Source organism: Amia ocellicauda, chromosome 18 (assembly GCF_036373705.1).
Source record: "Amia ocellicauda isolate fAmiCal2 chromosome 18, fAmiCal2.hap1, whole genome shotgun sequence".
NCBI lineage: Eukaryota > Metazoa > Chordata > Actinopteri > Amiiformes > Amiidae > Amia > Amia ocellicauda.
In genome coordinates this window covers 27,150,954-27,172,982 of record NC_089867.1, presented here as the reverse complement: position 1 = coordinate 27,172,982, position 22,029 = coordinate 27,150,954, and the positions used below count along the sequence as shown (strand labels likewise).

The following is a 22,029-nucleotide window of genomic DNA, read 5'->3' as shown; positions in this document are numbered from 1 at the left end:
ACAGGATGGGGGATTAAATGGGACACTTGACAAACCATAAGACATGACTATATTGATGACAACAGCTTAACTGTCTAAGCATCGTGTCTTTCTTCCAAATAAAACAATTGTGAAATACAGCCATTCATTGCTATTGTTCTCTGTTTTACAAAACAAAACTAATGCTCATTTATTATGACTACCAGTGTGTTGCTGATTGAGCAGTGACTTCAAAGACCAGGTCTTATATATACATACACATACAGCTATGTATGCCAGATGATATATACAGCTCTGGGAAAAAATTAAGAGACCACTCCAAGTTCAGAAATCAATGTCAATTAATTTATTTCAGGGTTGTGTGTGTGTGTGTATATATCTATCATATGACACATGCACACAACTCTGGAAAAAATTAAGAGACTACTTATATATATATATATATATATATATATATATATATATATATATATATACAGTATATCATATCATTATCATTATATATTATATGGCGTACGGGAATCCCCCAGGATCGGAGCGCGATTCACCCCCACCCCCCCATTTAAGTTTTATACGGGACATTACCACCAGGGGATCGGGAAAAAAATATTTTAAAAATACGTTTTATGGAATTAAGGGGAAACATTATAATTATTATTATTGTTTTGATTTATTTATAACTTTTTTTATTAAATGTTGGGTGAGGCCCTTACATCTCTGTGGGCCCCCCCACACCACATGTCGTACGCCTCTGATATATAAAGATGTACATAGATACAGGATAGGTACATGGTTTGCAGCCTTGACAAGACACACCTGACAGCCGGAGGGAAATTATTTAGAAACCTATGAAGTGTTTCTTAAAGTGTGTTACAGCTTGTTTAGACTGTATTCACACAGTTTCACAAATAGTGTGAGGGGAGAACAGCTCAGTTTTGGGTATGTTTACAGTTCAGAAATCATGTGGGCAAATCATCAAAGGACACGCAAAGGGACTGTACCAGTTCAGTGACCACGTCATTCATTTCACCTACAAACTGATTTTTAGTTTTAGCGGTCTTGCAGTGTCAATGTCGACTGTTCAAGAAAGGCGAAAGAACTGAGATGTAAATATGTGATGATTATGTTGTAAGTTGCCCTGGATAAGGGCGTCTGCCAAGAAATACAAATAATAATAATAATAATAATAATAATAACCATAATCAGAGACCGAAGTGCGGAGAACTTGAGAGCCTCAAACATCTGCAGCCGAGGAGAGGGTGTGTTTTAGCTTGACTGGAAAGAGGCTTCTCTGCTGTGACGCGTCAGTGTTCCTTTGTACAGTAGCTTTACAGTTGTATAGTGTCTTGTAAAACCCTGAACAGGTTAACTAAATGCTAGATTTGTTTGCCCTAGTTAATCTAGAAAGTCCTCTTTTCAGGAAGAGAGTATGGAATAACTAGGTTGTCCAACTCCTTCCCCGTTGGCAGCAGTGTCTTCCTGTTGTCGCTGGAGCTCTTGTATTAAAGAATTGAATCCAGAAAATGGAGAGTCACTTCAGCAGAAACCAGTGTTTCTTATCTGTAGCGTCTAAGATCGGAAGTTGCATGAAGTTGATCTTCACTTCCAGTCGTCCAGTTCGGCCTTGTTTCACAGTTGAATGTGAAGTTGTCCCCAGGCTCAACTTTTTCCACCCTGTTCAGTATTTTGAATCCCTTTGATTACTACAGGTACAAGAGCATCTCTGTTTCAGGAGACTGCGCTCCGGCAACTATTGAGATATTTGATCAGATATTGGATGAAATGCAGTGACCGCAAACTAGCTTGATTTTGAAAGCTAGTCCTCCAATGTCTGGGTCGACCAGTTTGAAGTGTCAGTCTGCTCCCAGTCGCCCCCACTTCATTACAGACCATTACAGTTTCACCAGCTCTTAAATGGTTCGATTCATAGAGCATTCATAGATTTCTATAAGTAAAGAGCTGTTGTCCTGCAATTGTCAGGAAAGGCAGCCACGTGACCCCCATGCTGTGACACAAAGTGAGCACAATTTAAATGACACACTCATTTTTTGTGTTTTCTGTAATGTTAGCATGCTTTTCATAAGGTGGTGGTGGAGTGGTTAGTGTGCCACGATGTTTTTCATAACACAATTGTGCTGTTACAATTGTGCTCCAAACTTTTGCTAATAAAAGATGTTGCTGCTGACAGCTCCCTCTTTAGTCTTTACATTTAGATTAGTACATTGCATGTGTGTTTGTATGTGTGTGCTCATACAAATGTTTACAAGACGGTGGGCTTAAGCCTCTGTTAGTGTGATGTTGTGCCAAGTGGGCTACAGTGAGGGGGCCCCCCCAAATCAAATCCTGCTTCGGGCCCCAGAAGGTGAGAAACGGCCCCAGCGATCAAAACCTGTACTGTCAGACGATTTCCACAGCGCTCCTGTGTGGCAACCTGAGGAATCACTGGGCATGCTGGGTAATAACAGCATACACACAATATGCACCCAGTTGCATCGAAACAGAGAACAGATAAGTGCAATACATCTCAGACATCAACAACAATACTGGAGGATGTGTAAAGAGTCACACTTTTATTTCTGTAAGCATTTAAAGCTGAAAAATATACAGGCTTCAGAGCAGAGGAGAGTGTGCTAAGCAGCAGGTGCGTGCAGATCCTGTCAGGTAACACACCCAGCTGTACAGCCAAGACTGCAGCACCTCTAAAACATGAGGCAGCAAGACAGTGTTCAAGCACAATAACAACAACAACAAATCCTGCCATGGGTTGTTTAAATGCTACCAATCCTGCAACTAAATTATAGGCATCATTAAATTATAGGTTATCATTAAACAAAGTCTGTCATTTTCTGCTCAGAATAACCATATAACTGTCAAATACACAGATGTGTAACATCAACATGTGTTTCAATGATTGCCTGTTGACTAAAGTTACTGATTCATGCTATACAGACACCGTTGGGAAGGCACAGTAAACACCCTTCCTTCTGCACAGCTCCAGAGACTCTTCAGGTGCGTTGATTCAGTACAGGTGAGTTTTGAAACCCAGCCCTTCATACAGAATGGATGCCAAAGGAAAGTCAAAGCAAGAGCACGATTTCAACTAAGGGCTGTAGAGAAGAGCAGCAGAAGACAGACTGGGTGGACAGGTTTATGGCAAGTGAATGCAATTTCAGTTTGTTTTGGTGCCAGCTGGAGGGCTTGTCTTCCATCCAGCGTGCATCACGAGAGTGCCAGTGTAATAGTCTATGGTAGTAAGTCTCTGCGGTAATGGAAATGAAGTGGATTGTGTTGAGAGAAATGTATCATGAGTTAAAATCTACACTCACCTAAAGGATTATTAGGAACACCATACTAATACTGTGTTTGACCCCCTTTCGCCTTCAGAACTGCCTTAATTCTACGTGGCATTGATTCAACAAGGTGCTGAAAGCATTCTTTAGAAATGTTGGCCCATATTGATAGGATAGCATCTTGCAGTTGATGGAGATTTGTGGGATGCACATCCAGGGCACGAAGCTCCCGTTCCACCACATCCCAAAGATGCTCTATTGGGTTGAGATCTGGTGACTGTGGGGGCCAGTTTAGTACAGTGAACTCATTGTCATGTTCAAGAAACCAATTTGAAATGATTCGACCTTTGTGACATGGTGCATTATCCTGCTGGAAGTAGCCATCAGAGGATGGGTACATGGTGGTCATAAAGGGATGGACATGGTCAGAAACAATGCTCAGGAAGGCCGTGGCATTTAAACGATGCCCAATTGGCACCAAGGGGCCTAAAGTGTGCCAAGAAAACATCCCCCACACCATTACACCACCACCACCAGCCTGCACAGTGGTAACAAGGCATGATGGATCCATGTTCTCATTCTGTTTACGCCAAATTCTGACTCTACCATCTGAATGTCTCAACAGAAATCGAGACTCATCAGACCAGGCAACATTTTTCCAGTCTTCAACTGTCCAATTTTGGTGAGCTTGTGCAAATTGTAGCCTCTTTTTCCTATTTGTAGTGGAGATGAGTGGTACCCGGTGAGGTCTTCTGCTGTTGTAGCACATCCGCCTCAAGGTTGTACGTGTTGTGGCTTCACAAATGCTTTGCTGCATACCTCGGTTGTAACGAGTGGTTATTTCAGTCAAAGTTGCTCTTCTATCAGCTTGAATCAGTCGGCCCATTCTCCTCTGACCTCTAGCATCAACAAGGCATTTTCGCCCACAGGACTGCCGCATACTGGATGTTTTTCCCTTTTCACACCATTCTTTGTAAACCCTAGAAATGGTTGTGCGTGAAAATCCCAGTAACTGAGCAGATTGTGAAATACTCAGACCGGCCCGTCTGGCACCAACAACCATGCCACACTCAAAATTGCTTAAATCACCTTTCTTTCCCATTCAGACATTCAGTTTGGAGTTCAGGAGATTGTCTTGACCAGGACCACACCCCTAAATGCATTGAAGCAACTGCCATGTGATTGGTTGGTTAGATAATTGCATTAATGAGAAATTGAACAGGTGTTCCTAATAATCCTTTAGGTGAGTGTATATTACCTTCAGAAAGTGCCATGTGTTTCCCTCGGTGAACTACTAGCAATGCGTGTTTTTGCCGTAGCAGTCTACTGACAGGACGTGCAATGGATTGATCAGTGTTTTAATATTGTGTTTTGCTTGTTCCATGCCGAGTCCTGGGTAATAAAATGTATTTTTAATGCAAGAGGGACAACTGATTAGACAAATGTTGTTTGATTTTGTTTTTCACTTCCAATTCATGGTTAACAGTAACTCTGTCCATGAACTCTGGTGCTTGAGGACTGAACTGTATTCGGGTCCTTGTTATCGTTGCAGTCCTGACACACACCATCACACAGTTCATACGCCAGACTTGGCTGTTTTCATGACCGCAAAGCCCCGTCCAGGCCGAGACCCTGGTCAAACATGAGACGGACAACCACACTGCCCAGCTCGTCTCTTATCCAGCTTCCTTGTCCCTCAGAGTCGTTGAACTGGGTTCTTCCTCTGGACCCTGACCTCAGTCTGGGCCAGGACCGTGTCTCCAAGGCTGTGTTTGTGTGTGATGGCTGTCCGTGTGGATTTGCCTCCCGTGCGGGTCAGTGGACTCACGGCAGCACTCCTGCCAGTTTACTGTACCGGAGAATATCCATGCTGGCCTCGGCGGTGAGCGTCTTAGTGTCGGCCGAGTGCTTGTGGGAGTCGAGGTGTTTGATGACTCCAGGGAAAGGCGGTCGGTCCTCGGGGTGCCACATCCAGCACTGCTTCATCAAGTCATACCTGGAGGGGAAACAGAAAAGCCAAACAGGAGGCTGGAGACATCAGTGGCAGCCTGCATTCGGGCTGCACTTTTGAGTCTCCGTCAGCCTTTTCAAATACAGTACATTGATGCGGAGGCAGCAGTATGACAATGGTTTCAGGGCTAGTGGCTGAGCATGAGGGATTTCATGCATGAAAATGAGTCGTAAAGGCTTTAGACAGGGGTCTCTAACTCAGTTATTGGAGTTCTCAATTACTTAATTAACCTTATATATTTGTTTTAAATCAGTTAGACATTTGATATTGTTTTAAGGTCTAGAAACAATCTGAAATTGTTTAAATATGTAAAATGTGTGTACTGTCATGTACAGTGTGTAGAGAAGTATCACATGTATTCATCATTCAGCTCATCAGAAGCCCACCGAACAGTACAGAACATGTGTCAGCCGCTGCTTCAGTGATCCTGCCCACAGTTTGTCTTGTAGTTGGACTGCGACGCATTCAAAGGCATGCTACAGTCATACAATAGGGACTTCTGATGTACACAGAGCAGTCATGTCACTCTGAACACGCAGGGAACATGTCCTGTCATTGGCTTGTTGCATTCTGTGCGATCGTGTGCCGTCAGTGACGCTTTGCTTTGTCTGTTGATCTGGTGGTTGATGGCGTCTCTTGGCGTGATACTGCGGGAGACGTGGGGTCTTTTCAGCCTCTGTGCCTCTGAACCACGAGAGGTTTGTGTTCTGCTTTCTGAATGAGTCACTTGATGGGAATTGGATTTTGTTAATTCTCTTCAATGTCTTCTCTGCTTTTAATTCGATTTTTCCCCTTTCGCTCCACTGTGGGTTAATGACATTTAAATTGGCTTCATATTTGTTGGTGTTGCTTTGCGTTTTATAAGGGCACTTGTCTTTCTCTATAACCCAATTTATGTCCCTTCGCTGTTTGGGATCCAGACTATTCACAGGTACTGTAGATCTATGCCAGAGTTTACTGATCTCTGAAAGCTATTTACATTTATTGAGGATCTTTGTATGAGTTTCCCTTCACAGTGTATAGATAGGCGTTCCTTTATTTTGGGCTTTTGATATGGAGGGTTATTGATCTTCAGTATCTGGCTCTTAGAAACACACTAGTGGCCAAAACACACATATTCTGCTCAGAAGAGTTTCAATGTGTGCCACCCTGACTGATGCTAAAGGTTTTATATCTTTCCTATCATGAAATGTGATAAAGACGCTCATTCTGACTGCAATAGCACAGTCACAATATTCATTAAGATGTTATGGGGAAATCTACTTAATGGTTTTAGTACGTTTAGATCTTTAGACACTTGGAAGAAGTGATATTAGGACCTTAATGCATCACAGTGTAAGATCACTCACACTATATCCAAGCACAGGACACTCTTTGTGGACGAGCCATTGGAGAGAAGCTCGACTGAACTCCTATAGAGGCCGTTCTGAAGTCACCGCCGTGAAACAGTAGGAGGAAGAGCAAGGAACCAAAGACTTACAGCAGCTCCCCGCAGTTGTCAGGCCTCTTCATTCTGTAAAACCTCTGGATCTTTTTGAAAACATCCGGAGGCTCCAGTTCAGGATAAGGCGCAGAACCTGAGACAAGAGAAACATCCCCTTATCAGTCCCCCCCGAATCAAATCTATGGTCTCGTGATGTCCATTTAGGCCAAATTTCTCTCATTTGGGTGCTGGTTCACTAATATGAAGACATGATCGAGCTTCCTATGCAACTCAGTTGAGTTGGGGTTCGTCCTCCGTTCCTTTGACTCGCATCTCTTTGAATAAAGAGTGGGACACCAAGTACATATCAGATTTATAAATTAACTGAAACTGAACTTCAGAGAGTGAGGAAGTCCACAAAATCAGCACATACATCTAAACCTCAAATATCAAATACATCACACACACGATACGTTAGTGACCACAGTGGCTGTGTATAGTGATCGTTTACGGTTTCCTGGGAAAGCCATGAGCCCTGTATGTCAACTGCAGACATCTTACCTAGAGTAATGAGTTCATAAAGCAGGATTCCAAATGACCACCTGTTGAAAGAAACAGATCAAATACAATCAGACATGGATCAGATTGAATGCACTTTCACCTGCCTACCAATCGCCAATTCCACACAAGCCACTTGATGGCGCCTCTTTGCTGCCAGAGACTTCCCAAGGTCCACTGTTCCTACAGATCATATTTATGTCCATTTTAACCTAAACTATATCTGGCACCTAGACCAGGGACAAGAATAGTTTAAATATGTTCAACTTTTTATTTTAATGGTTTTATTGAGATGTCACTCTAGTATGCAATAAGGTGCAGTGTACTCTATTTTATTAACTATTTGCTGTGTTTAATTATGTAAATAGAATTTTCAATTGAATATTGTTAAAAATCAGTCTTATCTTTGCACACACCCACACTCCTCCCAGGCCTACTTCACCATCTGCCCCAGGAGCCTTGACACGGCTGTGTTTGGGCAACACTTCTTAGGCAGGTAAGGAAAGCAAGGATACAATCAAACACTCACACGTCACTTCTCGCTGTCATGGGCCGCTTCAGGACCCTCTCGGGTGCCAGCCATTTCAGGGGTACCTCTGCCGCCCTGTACCTGGGCACCGCGCCGGTCTGGTAGGCCTCAAACGCCAGCCCGAGCCCCGAGACCTGCACCGCCAGCCTGTCGGAGATCAGTATGTTTCGTGCCGCAACGTCCCCATGGATCAGCTGGTGTTCGGACAGTAGATAGTCCTGACCGCAATACAGAAGGCCAGGTTGTTATTATTGATTATTACTGATATGTAGAGTAATCACTTAACAAGTTCAGACCCTTCTAGATGACTCACTCACTGTAGTGACACCTATCATGTTCCAAAGAACGGGAACTTGATATATAAAATATGAATTATATCATCGGTATAATAAACAAATTGAATCAATTCAGGTGGACCTGCTGCCGCTATGTTTTGTTAATATTAATATGACTGAATCCGTTTCACAGATACCTTTATCAAATGCAGCTCACACACATTGTAATATCAGAACCAACTGTAACCATATTTCATAGCATGCACTGCCATCTATTGAAACATGTTGCTGTCAAAGAACCCAGTTTGGCAAAGACTTGTGACTCTAAATCTGAAAACTACTGTATAACAATTTATCTGAAAGGAAAAAAGGCCAGCTAAGTTTAATAAGTGAAGACGCTGGTAGCATCTGGACTATGTGTTGGATGTGTGTGTTTATAGACAGAGGGAAGAGTGGAGGTAGACTCCATTAGGCATGAGGGTTTTCTTTAGTTTGTTTAGTTTGTTGTGTGTCACCCGTCACTGTTTCTAGTAAACAGACTTCTGTGCAGCACATCCCTGCCCGTGTGAGAGTGTATCGCTCGACCCCATCTATCCATCGAGCCCAGGCTTGTGGACACCCCCTGCAGTGCCACACATGCTACATTCATAATAATGCTTAATAATGACAACTCACCAGTCCAGCTGCAACCTGCTGGGCAATTGAATAGACTGACTTCTCTGAGAATTGGTCCGCTTGAACGGTAGAAGCAGCATCGGCCTAGGACAGGCCAGAGGGACAACCACGTTTAAATGGCTTTAAGTCACACAGCACAGATACATTCTAGGTAGGGTGACCCTTTAGTTCTGTGGTCACCCGGACACCTTGAGACTGGAGTGCATTTGCAAGTTGCCCTTACTGTGAAAGAAATGAACACGTACATTAGGCTCTAAAGTTTCTCTGTGACGAGTATCTGAGCGTTATGACCGTGGGCAGCCAGACTGATCAGTATCCCTGTGGCTGAGTGAGCAACGTCACTGATTGGATTTGGAGATTGCACGCTGACAGGTTTAGGTTTATTAATTAACAGCAGATAAAAAGTGACTTTACCGCAGCCGAAAGCATGACAAAGTAAAAAAACAGGAGCGCAGCAGGACTCGACTCCACTGTTAATGTCTTTCCCTTTAAAGGTCCTGTTCGAAATCTGTCCTGTCTCAAAGTGTCCCAGTGAGCATGGAGTCATATGGACACCCTAATTATAGGTCACCACAGTCAAAAAGGTGTCTGGGTGTTTTTCAACACACTTGAGCAGCAAAACAGACACTGAAGTTAACTTTGACTTTCACTTATCTTAATAACTATTATTTGCTAAACTGGACTTCAGTCTCAATTAGATCTGTCCATTGGTCAGGCGAGAGAAAGCTGTCAAGGTTAAGATGAGGGGTGTGTAAATGTGACCCCTCCACAGCTCTGGAGACTCCTGCTAGGCGCTGACTGAGGCTCTGGATGGTGGCAGTGAATCTGTGGGGTCTGTGGTGCTGTTACTGGTCTGTCCTTCAGCTCTACTCCCTTTACCTTCCTCAGTTTCCACAGGAAGTGCAGCAGGTTCCCTGGGCTGCTGGCCTTCAGGACCAGATACATGGGAAAACACTGCGTCTGGCAGAAGAGCATCCTCACCAGGTTGTCATGCTTACAGACCTTGGCGTGAAAGTCCACCCTGTCCAGGAAGTCTTTGGCCTCCAGGTGTGTGGGGGAGTCTGGATCAAAACACACAAACTGTGAACAAAACCAACTGGGCAGGAGTTACTTTTAATTAAAGCACAGGACAGCTGGTCAGATGAGTTCAGAAGGCCACGTCCAATAGGTTTTTACAGGGAGTTGGGCCTATTTCTTTACCCTCAACACAAACCCATGTTCTTCATATTACATATGGTTTTCTCCCCAAAATGAATTTGATGCTAATTGTGGAATATGGGGGTGTGATGTCAGCACTCATGCTTTCATAGTAAGACTCCCAACTCCATCATTTGATAAAGCAGACTTCTTTCTAATGATGTGGCTTCCCTACAATATGACAAGTTTGGGATTTTCACATCAGGGCTTCATGCTGAAACTCCATCGATGAACAGACAAGTCTTGACACATCTCGTGAGACTATGGCTTACAATTTTGAAGCCTGACACTTTTTCCTTTGTTAAATAAAATAATGAATCAATCAGGTGAATTATTTTTAAGAGAACATGACGGCCCTTTTGGAGATGAACATGCGGTTGCATTATTTGGGAATTCACTAAGCGTTATTGACATTGTGCATTAAACTGGACTCATAGTGAGCTCAGGACAGGAGGCGAGTGTAAACCTGTGACTCTGTTGAGATCGGCACCGTGGCAGAGCGACGGTGACACACACTCCTGCCTTAACTGAGTGCAGTCGTCTGGAGTCTTTATGGTCTTCGGCAGGCTGAATAGGTAATCAACAAGACGAAGAAAAATCTATTGTTTCTGAAAATAAATCGGTGTAATTTAATAAACAATGTAAGAATCAGCCATACGTAATCCTGCTTGTAAGACTGCTTTTAACTCTCCTGATTAATTACAGTCGTACTTATTGCGTGTCTTTTTAATGTCTGGGGATAAGTAACCGCTGTACAGCATGCAGGCAGATCTCAGAGATATGCATTGCTACAAGACTTACAGTTACTTGGATACATCTAGTTTATATTAAGACGAGATGATGGTCCAGGGGTTACGAATGGGCATGGTCAGCAAGGACATAATATTTATGTGTACTGAATGTGTGGTTTAATGCTTAGGAGAAACTTATTGAAGTTTAAGGTTTTCAGGGTCACTCTGTGCAGTCAGTTCACTGTGTCCCAGGGTGCAACTGTGCACCTTTATCTTATTGAACTGATTTTGTAGAAGAGATGTAACAAAGTATTTTCTTTCAACCTGCTGAACCTAATTTAATGACTAATTCTAAGTACTTAGTAATGACTTGTTTACTTAAATGTCTGCCCTGAATGGCACTATATTATCCCCCCGAGGCATTGGGAGGTACAGCATCTTTGCTGTGGAGTCACTGATTCACAGGGCTCCCATGATTGTTAGTGGAATAGGAGCAGGAGAGAGAAATGGTGAACTTTTGATTTTAGACTTGGACTGATTCTGGACTCGAGACATGTTTGCTAGGTTTGTCTGTCTTTGGTTGTGTATGTGTTTAGAGAGGGACCTGTCTAATGAGTAGGTAGGCTGAGCCTCTAGGGGAGCTAGGCTTTTGCTCGGGTTTGGTTTGGTTTGGTTAATGGCAATGCTGTCACTTTATAATAAATTCACAACTTTGCGCCATATCCCCGCTTGTATCTGCCTAGACCCAACCTCTGCATGCAGAGGTACAGTGTTACACAGAGACGCAACGTATGTCATCTGACACTACTGATGCTGTTAATGTTTGTGCGTCTGGGTGTATATGTACAGAACAGTGTCCATCATTACACCCCCCCTTCCAGAACGTACCCCTCAGAGCTTTAATGACCACTGCAGTGGAGGAGCCTCCCTGGACCAGCTTGCCCCTGGACACGGCCCCATATCTTCCTGCCTGGATGAACTGCAGATCTTCTACAGTGCTGTCACTGGGCATCTCCCACTGGCTCAGCCCAGGGTCCCTCATGGACAAGATCGACTCGGCCACAGTCGCGATATATTCATTTTGGCCCGTCGGTGATGCTTCATTATCAATAGGAGAGAGAGAGAGAGAGAGAGAGCGGGGAAAGATTCTTATGATCAATACATTGATAGAAATGCATTTATTATAGTTATTATTTTAGCAGATGGCATACATATCTCACAACATAATAAAATATCATAAAAATACCATATTCCTCCTACTTAAGTAAATAAATAAGTGCAGTGCTAACACAATATTCTGGAGCACTTCAAGTGATGTGATGATAGTTCTATATATGCAATGGGGTCAAAGCTTCCAGTGACAGAATTAGCACAGATAGGATAAAGACTAATTATAGATTATATAGTATTAGGGGTATCAACGGCAGGAGCAGATTAGTGAGAGTTTGAAAGTTATAGATCATTTTCTCTGTGTCCACAAAAACATACCGAGCTTAATCCTGTTCAAACCCAGCGGCCTATCAATAGCCCTCATGCTGCATTGTTCAATGTCGTAGCGATCGTACCTTCCAGGCCGACGAAGGGCGCTCTATCCGGTTCCCGTTTCCTACGGCACGTCTTCCACAGGATAGTGAAGATTACGGCGACGGTAGTGACAGCGAGGAAAAGGGGGATGATTATCACTCCATACTGATCACTTTGGTTTTCTGCATTAGGAGGGATGGGAAAAGATATATTTGTTCAGCAAATGGGTACTTGGGGTCATTGAAACGTGCAGTCGAACACATCGGAGAAAGCACACACAAGGACCATGTGGTGCCGCCTCACTGTGAACAAACACCTGGAAGCCCCTGTGATCAGGAAATACCCCTGCACTGCACAGCCTGAACTAGTTTCTAACACCACCGCAGCATGCCTACTTGTCCCTTAGGCGATTAAAATATATTTTTAACTAAGGAACAATCTGCAAATATGACTAGGTGTTCACCCACAGTGCTGTATAAAACTGGCACGTGATTATGGATAGGGATGTATACGTGTGATTTGGCGCATTGGGATGTTTGCCATGAGTCCCAAGAAATCGTCTCGATTTCGTCCCGATTTAGTTTTCCACACAGCTGTGATTTGAAGCAGCAGTTGCCAGTAGGTTTACAGTTTAATCAAGATAAGCAAGGTGTCTGGTGTTTTTGTCAGCGGAGAATCCCAATTTCACCTCTGTAAGGAGTGGAACATGGCTAGGGCTGGTAAAAATCCATACCACGCATTGCATCACAAGCCAGTTCAGGTTCTGGTCAAATGTCACAGATCTTTTGCATAAAGTAGGGTGTCTGCTAATAGTAGGGATGAGTGAAAATCACAGCTAATTTGCACTTTGCAGTACATAATCTTAAAGGTGTGTTTATGTGATATATTTCTTTGTAGTTTTAGGAACTTTCTATTAATGGACTTTTGTAATTTCCTGAACCATTTCCCAAAATGTGCACCTGTTCTGTCTCAAAGTTTGGCATTATAGGGGACGGTGCCAACCCTAGTGAAGGGTATCAATGACACAGTTACACATAGAAAGGAAAACTTGACGTACTGTAGGAGTCCGGGGTGGAGTTGTTGTACCAAGGAGTTGTGGAGTCCATTGGAAATCATTAGATGCAGCATTACTTAAAGCTGGGGATAAGAACAGCAGGGCATTAGTTAGTTATTCAACATCAGGACCAGTACTGAAGTTGAACAGTCAGCAACTTGACCAGATATTCAGTGTCCAATTCAAATGAAACACCTCCATAATGAACTCCAATGTAATGTAGTTACTCAGTGAATTACTGGCTTCGATGAGTTCTTGTGCAACTGGCAGTTCATTCACACGTGTAAGCACACATTTTGAAAATCGCTTTGATGGCAAAAAGTCACCTGTGGCGCCCAGGTGCCAGGATGCCAGCTTCGATAGGGGTGTTAATAGAGTAACACCAGCAGAGACTTAATCCCATAAGGAACGGAAATGCAAAGAAAATACCCAGGAAATATAAGATTACATGAAATGGGCAGAAAATATATTGAAATCCATTTAAATACGTGAACTCATATTTAAACCTATCACAGGAACACAGGAGTGGACAGACAGAAAGCCTCAGTCCAGGTGTGAAGGATTGTGATGTGACGTCAGTGGGGGTTATTTAATTTGGGGTCCTCGAGAGCCCCGGTCCAACCAGGTTCTGTAGGCGACTTCAATCAGCATCTTAAAAATCATTAGGGCTGAACAGGTGCAGTTTTCATTTTCCCTTGTTGCTACTTCCCTTTAAATTGTAATCAGTTACTATGTATCTGCATCCTAATTTAAACTGGTAAACTGGATGGTAAATGTGGTAAAGTGAGAAAGAAAACCGTCCAGTTACAGGTTAGTAACAGAGATTTGTTGAGAGTTGTTTTAATTATCAAAGCCGCAATTGTAGACGACAGGAATGCGTGTTCAAATCTGGTCATTCTGTAATTGCATCATTCATCATTATTTTCTGTCTTGCTTTCTTTACATCTGTTAATTATACTATGTCTGTTGCCAAAAATCCCAGCTGCAACGTTAGGTTTCATGTAGCATCGTTGGTTTTATCTTTGCAAGATTCTGATTTACTCAATCTCCCCTGGTAATGAGTCTGCATGCCTGAAACAGATCATTTATAGGAATTGCTAAATTGTGCCTTTGTATTCATTAGAATACTGCAAACCATATGGTGTAAATCTTTATCTTGTGAAACCTGTTTCTATTTGTGTACGAGTCTAATGAACACCCTGTTATGATTACACATTACTTTTCGGAAGAAAGCAACACACATATTAAAAAACAGTTTACAATCATTACACCAGGCCTCCGGAGTTAACGAGTAGCAGAGAAGACAAGCCAACTCAATTCTCTCTCAAAGTCTTGGGAGTCAGCTATAGTGTATTGTTTGTGTTCACCAATTAGAAATCCGCCAAAAGAATAACAACACACGAATTATGGGAGGCCTTATCGGGATTTACAGGTGTCAGCTGCTAATCAACAGCAAAAGCACATTTGTTTTGGTCTTCTGAGTCATGAATCAGGCTGGATTATAACCACTGAACAAGGGGACGGGGGAGGCTGTCGCTGTGGCCAGCTGTCACCAACGCCTGCGCTCCGCGGCTGCATCCGCTTCACAGGCGCGGAGAAAGCAGCACTTATTTTGGCTCCTGAAGCAGGTGTAGTCTACCTGGATTCAACAGGGAATGTGTGTGACTACAAACCAGAAAGGGGAAACAATGAAGCATGAAAAGAAATCGTGACTTTCCTGATTTTGCAGCAGTTGCTTAGGAACACTATCTGGGCGCAGCCCCCGTGTTTGCTGTGACTGAAGGTGCCCCCGGCCCTCCGGCGCGGAACAACACGTTACTCTTTAACCTGAGAAACTGAGCTGCAGTATACTTAATGACCAACCATAAAGAAAAATCTCTGTAGTCATCCAAGCGCACATGGAATGGCTCTTTAAGGACTCCCGATTTGTGTTGTTTGGGGGAAATTATATTAATATAAGGTACTATATACTAAATTTAACAAAAGATACTTCCAATGATACTAATAATTTACAATTACAAAGGACGGGGGAGTTGGGGATGACATTTACCTAGAATAAATCTATTTCACTCGTCCTCTGCTTGCTTATACCATCGTCATACTCACACATGGATAGACACTTGCAGAAAAGTGATATTGACAATATATAGGACTGTGCATGTGTGTTGATAGAGCAGTGCACACACATCCCTGTTTTTGTTGACTCATATTGAGTTGTACTGTATTGTTACTGAAGACTGCAGAATTAAGACAAAGCAAAGCCAAACAACAAAGCTTTCCATGAAGTAACAGGTGTTCAACAGAAAAGGTGCAAACAGGTACCGGGGGAATATTCTTGAACAGGGCAGGAAAGAAAGGGAGAGATGAAAGTCAAATCCAGTACAGCCCAGAAATGGCAACCAAGAGGAAGGAAACTTTTTAATTACCGTACTTTGTTTAATGTAGACCGATCCCTCGAGTTCCTGCAGATAACCTGCTCCTGAATTCTTTCTTTCTGTCTGTGCTCCTACTTCTGTTTGGCTTCCCTTTTTTCCTACGCTGTTTGCTCAAAGCAGCCACACATACACACACACACACACTTTTCTACAAACAAAGCAATTAGCTCACATTGGAAAGCATAATGGACTCCCTCCTTGTCCAGTTTCAAGTCACCTTCAGGTTAATTAACCTGAGCTGGAATAGAATTTAAATCGACAGAGGCAAATCCAAGTTTACACCACTGACAGGGAAATAAACCTATTGAAATATTTGCAAGTGGTTTTTGAAGCAATCTGGACCAACCTGGAACTTGGACTCGGACTCTGGAGTTTTATTTACCAATAAAAGAGAACAACAAGGTGTTCTTATCACAAGAGCTACAGATTAAAACCTTCTTAATTGATTAAGCCAGCAGAAAAAAAAGGGTGGGCAGTTGGCAGACAATATACATTGCTCAAGGTATCAGGTGGGCCTTGAACCTCCTTCTGCTTTCCAGTGTGGATTAGCATTTGATCTGTGAGGAATAGACTGACTGTTCATTCACTGGCACTTGTTACTGAGGGGAGATGTGAGACGAGAGTGCCGTGATGTGGCAACTGAGGATTTTTGGCTGGAGGGTGTTGGCACTTGTCTAGTTGCAGCCATTCACATTTCAACTGTGCGCAGCTTTTGATTGTGTGCTGTTTGTAAATGTTAGTCTCTCCAGGCAGCGTGCCACCCATCTTAATCAAGAGAGCACTGACAGCGATGAAAAAAGCTTTTTAAAACGGCAGTTGACATGTATGAGAAGCATAATGTAAGCGTATTTTCATAACCCTGCCAGAGAATGACAACCATAACTGAATGGGAAGAGACCATCAGCCACTAAACAAATATACAGAGCAGTTGGTTTGCAACTGGGGACTAACTAGACTACTAGAGCACAATTCGCTCAACAGAGGAGTGGTGTGTGACTGTTGTGAGTGTGACTGGGTTAAGAAATCATTAACTTATTAATTATTGTTGCTTTGCTGTGCTTTGCTCAGATTCCTCCTAGTCACCACCTGGGGCTCTCTTCTTTATTTAAAGAGAAACAAAACTCTGCTCTCAGAGAAATGCTAATAACCCATGCGTGCCTGAATGCAATAAGAATAAACCTGTAGATTTGTGTTCACATCTGCCCACTATGGAGGGGGAAACATACACATTCTCCTAAACATGGGTAGACATTGTGCCCATGTTCATATGAGCTCTCCCTGGTGTGCAGTTGAATATACCTGCTGAGAAGTGTGTCACTCCTGCTGCTACAGAGTAAATCTTCGTGGCTTGAATTTGGTTTACCAATGAAGATGCCTCGCAGACCCCACTGAGCAGCTGTTCCTCCCAGGTGCCTGTGTGCCAGTTCTGTGTTTTTATACAGCTGTGACTTTTTCCTCTGCTCATTCAAGAGTTTTAAGTTATTGTTATATATTTATTATCTTGGGGGGATGTGTGTGAGAAACACAGTGCCCTGCAGTATTCGTTCGATTGGAAAGAAACCTATTTTACTATACAGAGCAGCAAGAAGGGGCTGTGATTCCTGCATACTTCTGCACCATCGCCTTTATATGGACTTCACTGGGTTTTCATTATTCATTGCTGATCACTCTGCTGGCGCGTGTTGGCTTTGTCATCTTAGTTCTGCTGGAGTCCAACATCAAAGTTGTTCCAGTAAATGACTATTATCGTGTTGTTGTCCTTTAACTGCTCAACCCCTAGTTTCAGTAGCAATGGGAGGGAGGTGTCAGTGTAGTGACTGTGGCTCAGTGAAGTATTTACTGTGAAATGTAAAAGTTATCTTCTGACTAACACCAGCTGTCTACCTGGCATTGCAGATGGAGAGTATTGTACATTGTTCATTTACTTTACTTTAGATCATGTAAACTGTTTAAAGGTCTATTTTTATTTTACTTCATTGTATTTATGCATTTTATTTTGCTGTCTGTTTGCTGTATGTTTACTAGTCTTTAAAGCGCTCTGTGGCTACCCTGCAAAGGGCTCTATACAAATAAAAATTGATTGATTGATTGGTTGATTGATTGATATATACATAGGTCAATAAAGGGGGAGGTGAAACAGATAAAGGGCAAAAATTGAAGTATCTTGGAAAACGAACAAGATGTGGCAAATGTTCTAAATTAGTATTTCACAGAGGTTTTTACAAAAGAAAAGACAGATAATATGCCACAGGTTAACAACCAGTCCAGTCAAACCCTAAGAGAGATCAGGATAAATGAGGAGGAGGTACTAAATGGACTAGCAGAATTAAAAACAAACAAATCACCTGGGCCAGATGGGATATTTCCAACAGTACTTACAACAGGACATTATTTTTAGGCCACTAACTCAATTATTCCAAATGACACTTAGAACAGGGGATGTGCCCACTGACTGGAAGACAGCAAATGTCATACCAATCCACAAGAAAGAGGACAAAACTGAGCCAGGAAATTACAGACCAATCAGTCTCACCTGCATCACCGGTAAAATGTTGGAGAAAATGATTAGACAGAAAATAGAGGAGCATCTCAATGAAAACCATATTCTTGGAGATAGTCAACATGGGTTTAGACGAGGCAGATCATGTCTTACTAATTTATTAGAATTTTTTGAACATGCAACTGCAGCTGTAGATCATGTGAAAACATATGATATGATATACTTAGATTTTCAAAAAGCTTTTGATAAGGTTCCACACCAAAGACTGATCCTCAAATTGAAAGCTGTAGGCATTCAGGGTAATGCAGAGAGCAACCAGACTTATTCCAGGTCTGAAGGGAATGTCCTACTGAGAGACTGAGGAACTGAACCTTTTCACCCTGGAACAGAGGAGACTACGTGGGGACTTGATCCAAGTCTTCAAAATCATGAAAGGCATCGACCACATCAAACCAGAGGAGCTTTTCCAGATCAGCAGGGACACACACACCCGGGACACAAATGGAAATTGGGCTTCAAGGCATTCAAGACAGAAAACAGGAGACACTTCTTCACACAGAGAGGCGTCACAATCTGAACAAACTCCCCAGCGATGTGGCTGAAGAGACAATTTGGGAACATTCAAAAACAGACTGGATAGGATCCTTGATCACTTAGTTATTAATGGACACCAAACAAGCACGATGGGGCGAATGGGCTCCTCTCGACTGGACACAAAGTTTGGTGTGCAATGGAGAATATTGGATTTATTAACAACTGGGATATTTTCTGGGAAAGACCTAGTAGGAGGGATTCAACTCTACTTGCTGAGAATTTGTAAAATAATTTTATTTCTTATCTTCCTAAGTGTTGACTACATTTCCCCAATCCTGATTTTCTTCCAGATTCTAAATACTTTTCTGTACAGAAAAAATAATATGTCAATATAATCTCTGAGCTTTCCTGTAATAATCATATTAAGATTATTAAATTAACATCCAGGCATTTTAGTAGTAGGCACGGTCGTTCAATCCAAAGGGTTAATGTAAATAATCTAATTAGAGTCCCGACCATCACAGCTACACCTTCAGTTGTTGAAGATGTAAAATTATGCCTTGCCTTACTCACTATTCGCTCATTATTAAATAAATCCTTTCTTATCAATGATTTAATTTCACATTATAAACTTCACTTTCTGTTTTTGACTGAGACCTGGCTTAGTTTAGATGATAACATCCCCTTGATTGAAGCCTCTCCTTTAAATTATACTTTTGTTCAGAAAGCTCGTTCAGAAGGGCGCGGGGGTGGGCTAGCTACCAATTACCAAAATGATTATAACTGCAGACAAAAAAAATTGGAGAAATGTTCTCCTTTTGAATCCTTGTCCCTGCTATTAGCTAGTCAACCACCTATTTTTATTGTAATCATTTATCGCCCACCTAAACCTAGTCAGTTTTTTCTGTCTGAATTTGCTGAATATATGTATATACTGTCAACTAATTATGATTGTACTTGTAACCTTCACATTGATACTAAAGCTGATTCAAAGGCTATTGACTTTTTAAGGCTCCTGGATTCTCTTGATTTTAGTCAGCATGTTTCAGGGCCTGCCCATAATCATGGCCATACCTTAGATCTTTTCATCTCTTGGGGTCTAGTTGTTAATATCTCATCCATAATTGAACCTAATATCTCTGATCACTCATGAATTTTATTTGAAGCCATTGTATCTGTACCCAGAAAGAGTGGGGCCCACACTATTAAAAGCCATGTCATTAATTCTTCAACTGTACAAAGTTTTTCTGAAATAATAAGTTCAGCTCCATCACTTCCTTTGCAGTCTCTGTCTACTGAATTACTAGTTGACAGATTTAACCACCTTTGTACTACTACTCTTCATACAGTTGCTGCAGTCAAGGTTAGATTAGCTTTGCTTACACATAATGCTCCCTGGATTAACAATACTATCCGTCAAATGAAAAGAGACTGTCGTAAGATGGAACGAAAATGGAGGGCTACAAAATCGCATATCTATTTTGAAATTATGAAAGATTATCGAGGTACAATGAAGCTATAAGATCTGCAAGATGCGCATATTTCTCCAAATTGATTGATGAAAATAAAAATAACTCCAGGGTGCTTTTCTCAACAATAGATACATTGATAAATCCTTCATTCTCACCCATCCGCAACATAGAAGTGTCTTCGTCCAAGTGTGAAGAATTTCTCAATTACTTTGAAAATAAAATAAAGATTACTATGGAACAAATTCCATCTTATGTTTCTAATTTAATTATTTCAGATAGACAGGGGAAAATAGTGATGGAATCATTTTCTTGTATTACTGTACAGGAACTAAACATGATTGTCATGCGCATGAAACCCACAGCTTGTATGTTAGATTCCATTCCAACAAGTTCCTGAAACATGTCCTTAGTTACTTGTGTAATGATATTCTTGCCATTATGAACAGTTCGCTGGAAAATGGAATCGTTCTGACTTCTTTCAAAATTGCTCTGGTTAAGCCCCTACTTAAAAAACCCAACTTAGACAGTTCACTTCTGGGTAACCTCAGACCCATTTCAAATCTCCCTTTTCTAGCAAATGTTCTGGAACAGGTAGTTTCTGATTACTAATAATATATTTTAAAAGTTTCCGTCTGGGTTTCGTTCAAATCACAGTACAGAAACTGCCCTGGTTAGAGTAATAGATGACTTATTAATGAGTGCAGATTCAAATGCTATATCCATTCTTGTTCTTTTGGACCTTAGTGCTGCCTTTGATACTGTGGATCATGCCATCTTAATTGATCGTCTTAAGGGATGGGTGGGCTTAGATGGTAAAGTACTAAACTGGTTTAGATCCTACCTTTTTTTTTCACTGGGGGAGTCTGTGTCAGGTTTAGCAAATATTATCTGTGGTGTCCCTCAGGGTTTGATTCTGGGTGCGATTTTATTCTCTTTATACATGTTACTTTTGGGTCACATTTATTCATAAACTTGCTGTAAATGTCCACCGCTATGGTGATGATACACAGTTATACATCTCTGTGTACATTTTTTGCAATTAAACTCTGATAAGACAGAAGTGTTGATAGTAGGCTCTCAGCAACAAATTGATTTATCAAAAATACATTTGGGGGACTTAACTCCTAATTTGAAATGTGGGTGTTATCTTTGATTCTACTTTAAGTTTCAAGTTGCACATTAAAATGTTTACAAAAGTATGTTTTTATCACATAAGAATCATTGCCAAAATTAGATAATTTCTGTCTTTATCTGATGCTGAAAAAGTAATCTATGCTTTTATTTAATGTAGACTGGACTACTGTAATGCTCTTTTCTCTGGCCGTACTAACTAGCCAAGCTTTATTAAGGCTGCAGCTTGTGCACAATGCAGCTGCAAGGGTTCTTACCAAAACCAGAAGGAGAGCACATATAACTCATGTACTTGCTTCTTTGCACTGGCTTCCAGTGAAATATTGAACTGATTTTAAAATGTTATTGCTTACATTTAAAGCACTACGTGGAATGGCACCAGATTACCGCTGAGCTGTTGTCTCTTTATCAGCCTCGGCGTGCATTGAGGCCTCCTCTGTATTCCGAGGCTCAGGAGGAGAGGAGAGGTTGCCTTCTGTGTTTCTGCTCCGCAGCTGTGCAACTTATTCTTATGTTCTTATATTTAAACTATAATAATACTATATATATATATATATATATATATATATATATATATATATATATATATATATATATATATATATATTGCCCTGGACAAGGGCCTCTGCTAAGAAATACATAATAATAATAATAATAATAATAATAATAATAATAATAATAATAATAATATACTTGCAACACCTCCCTCCC

At 41.6% G+C, this 22,029-nt stretch overlaps 1 protein-coding gene across 2 annotated transcripts; it reads right to left on the bottom strand.

Moving 5' to 3' along the window:
• Positions 1–2,520: 2,520 nt before the first annotated feature.
• On the bottom strand, positions 2,521–16,000 carry LOC136713874 (tyrosine-protein kinase STYK1). Of its 2 annotated transcripts, none has more exons than XM_066691099.1 (10): positions 15,678–16,000; positions 13,250–13,329; positions 12,234–12,374; positions 11,557–11,766; positions 9,620–9,801; positions 8,741–8,824; positions 7,791–8,008; positions 7,265–7,305; positions 6,761–6,857; positions 2,521–5,265 (listed from the first exon to the last, which is right to left on the bottom strand). In XM_066691099.1, exons 2-10 carry the CDS (start codon positions 13,296–13,298, stop codon positions 5,094–5,096), a joined length of 1,194 nt encoding a protein of 397 aa, XP_066547196.1. In that variant the 5' UTR covers positions 13,299–13,329; positions 15,678–16,000; the 3' UTR covers positions 2,521–5,093. The 2 variants fall into 2 exon arrangements, with proteins under 2 accessions (XP_066547196.1, XP_066547197.1); XM_066691100.1 differs by having other exon boundaries at positions 15,854–15,999.
• Positions 16,001–22,029: the final 6,029 nt, after the last annotated feature.

Excerpts from the sequence above, each read along its gene's own strand:
- LOC136713874 (XM_066691099.1), bottom strand. The coding sequence starts at position 13,298 with ATGGACTCCACAACTCCTTGGTACAACAACTCCACCCCGGACTCCTAC. Across the intron at positions 7,306-7,790 it reads ATGACAGCGAGAAGTGACGT|GTGGTCATTTGGAATCCTGC; the intron begins GTGAGTGTTTGA and ends TTCTTTCAACAG. Across the intron at positions 6,858-7,264 it reads TTATGAACTCATTACTCTAG|GTTCTGCGCCTTATCCTGAA; the intron begins GTAAGATGTCTG and ends CTCTTGTCTCAG.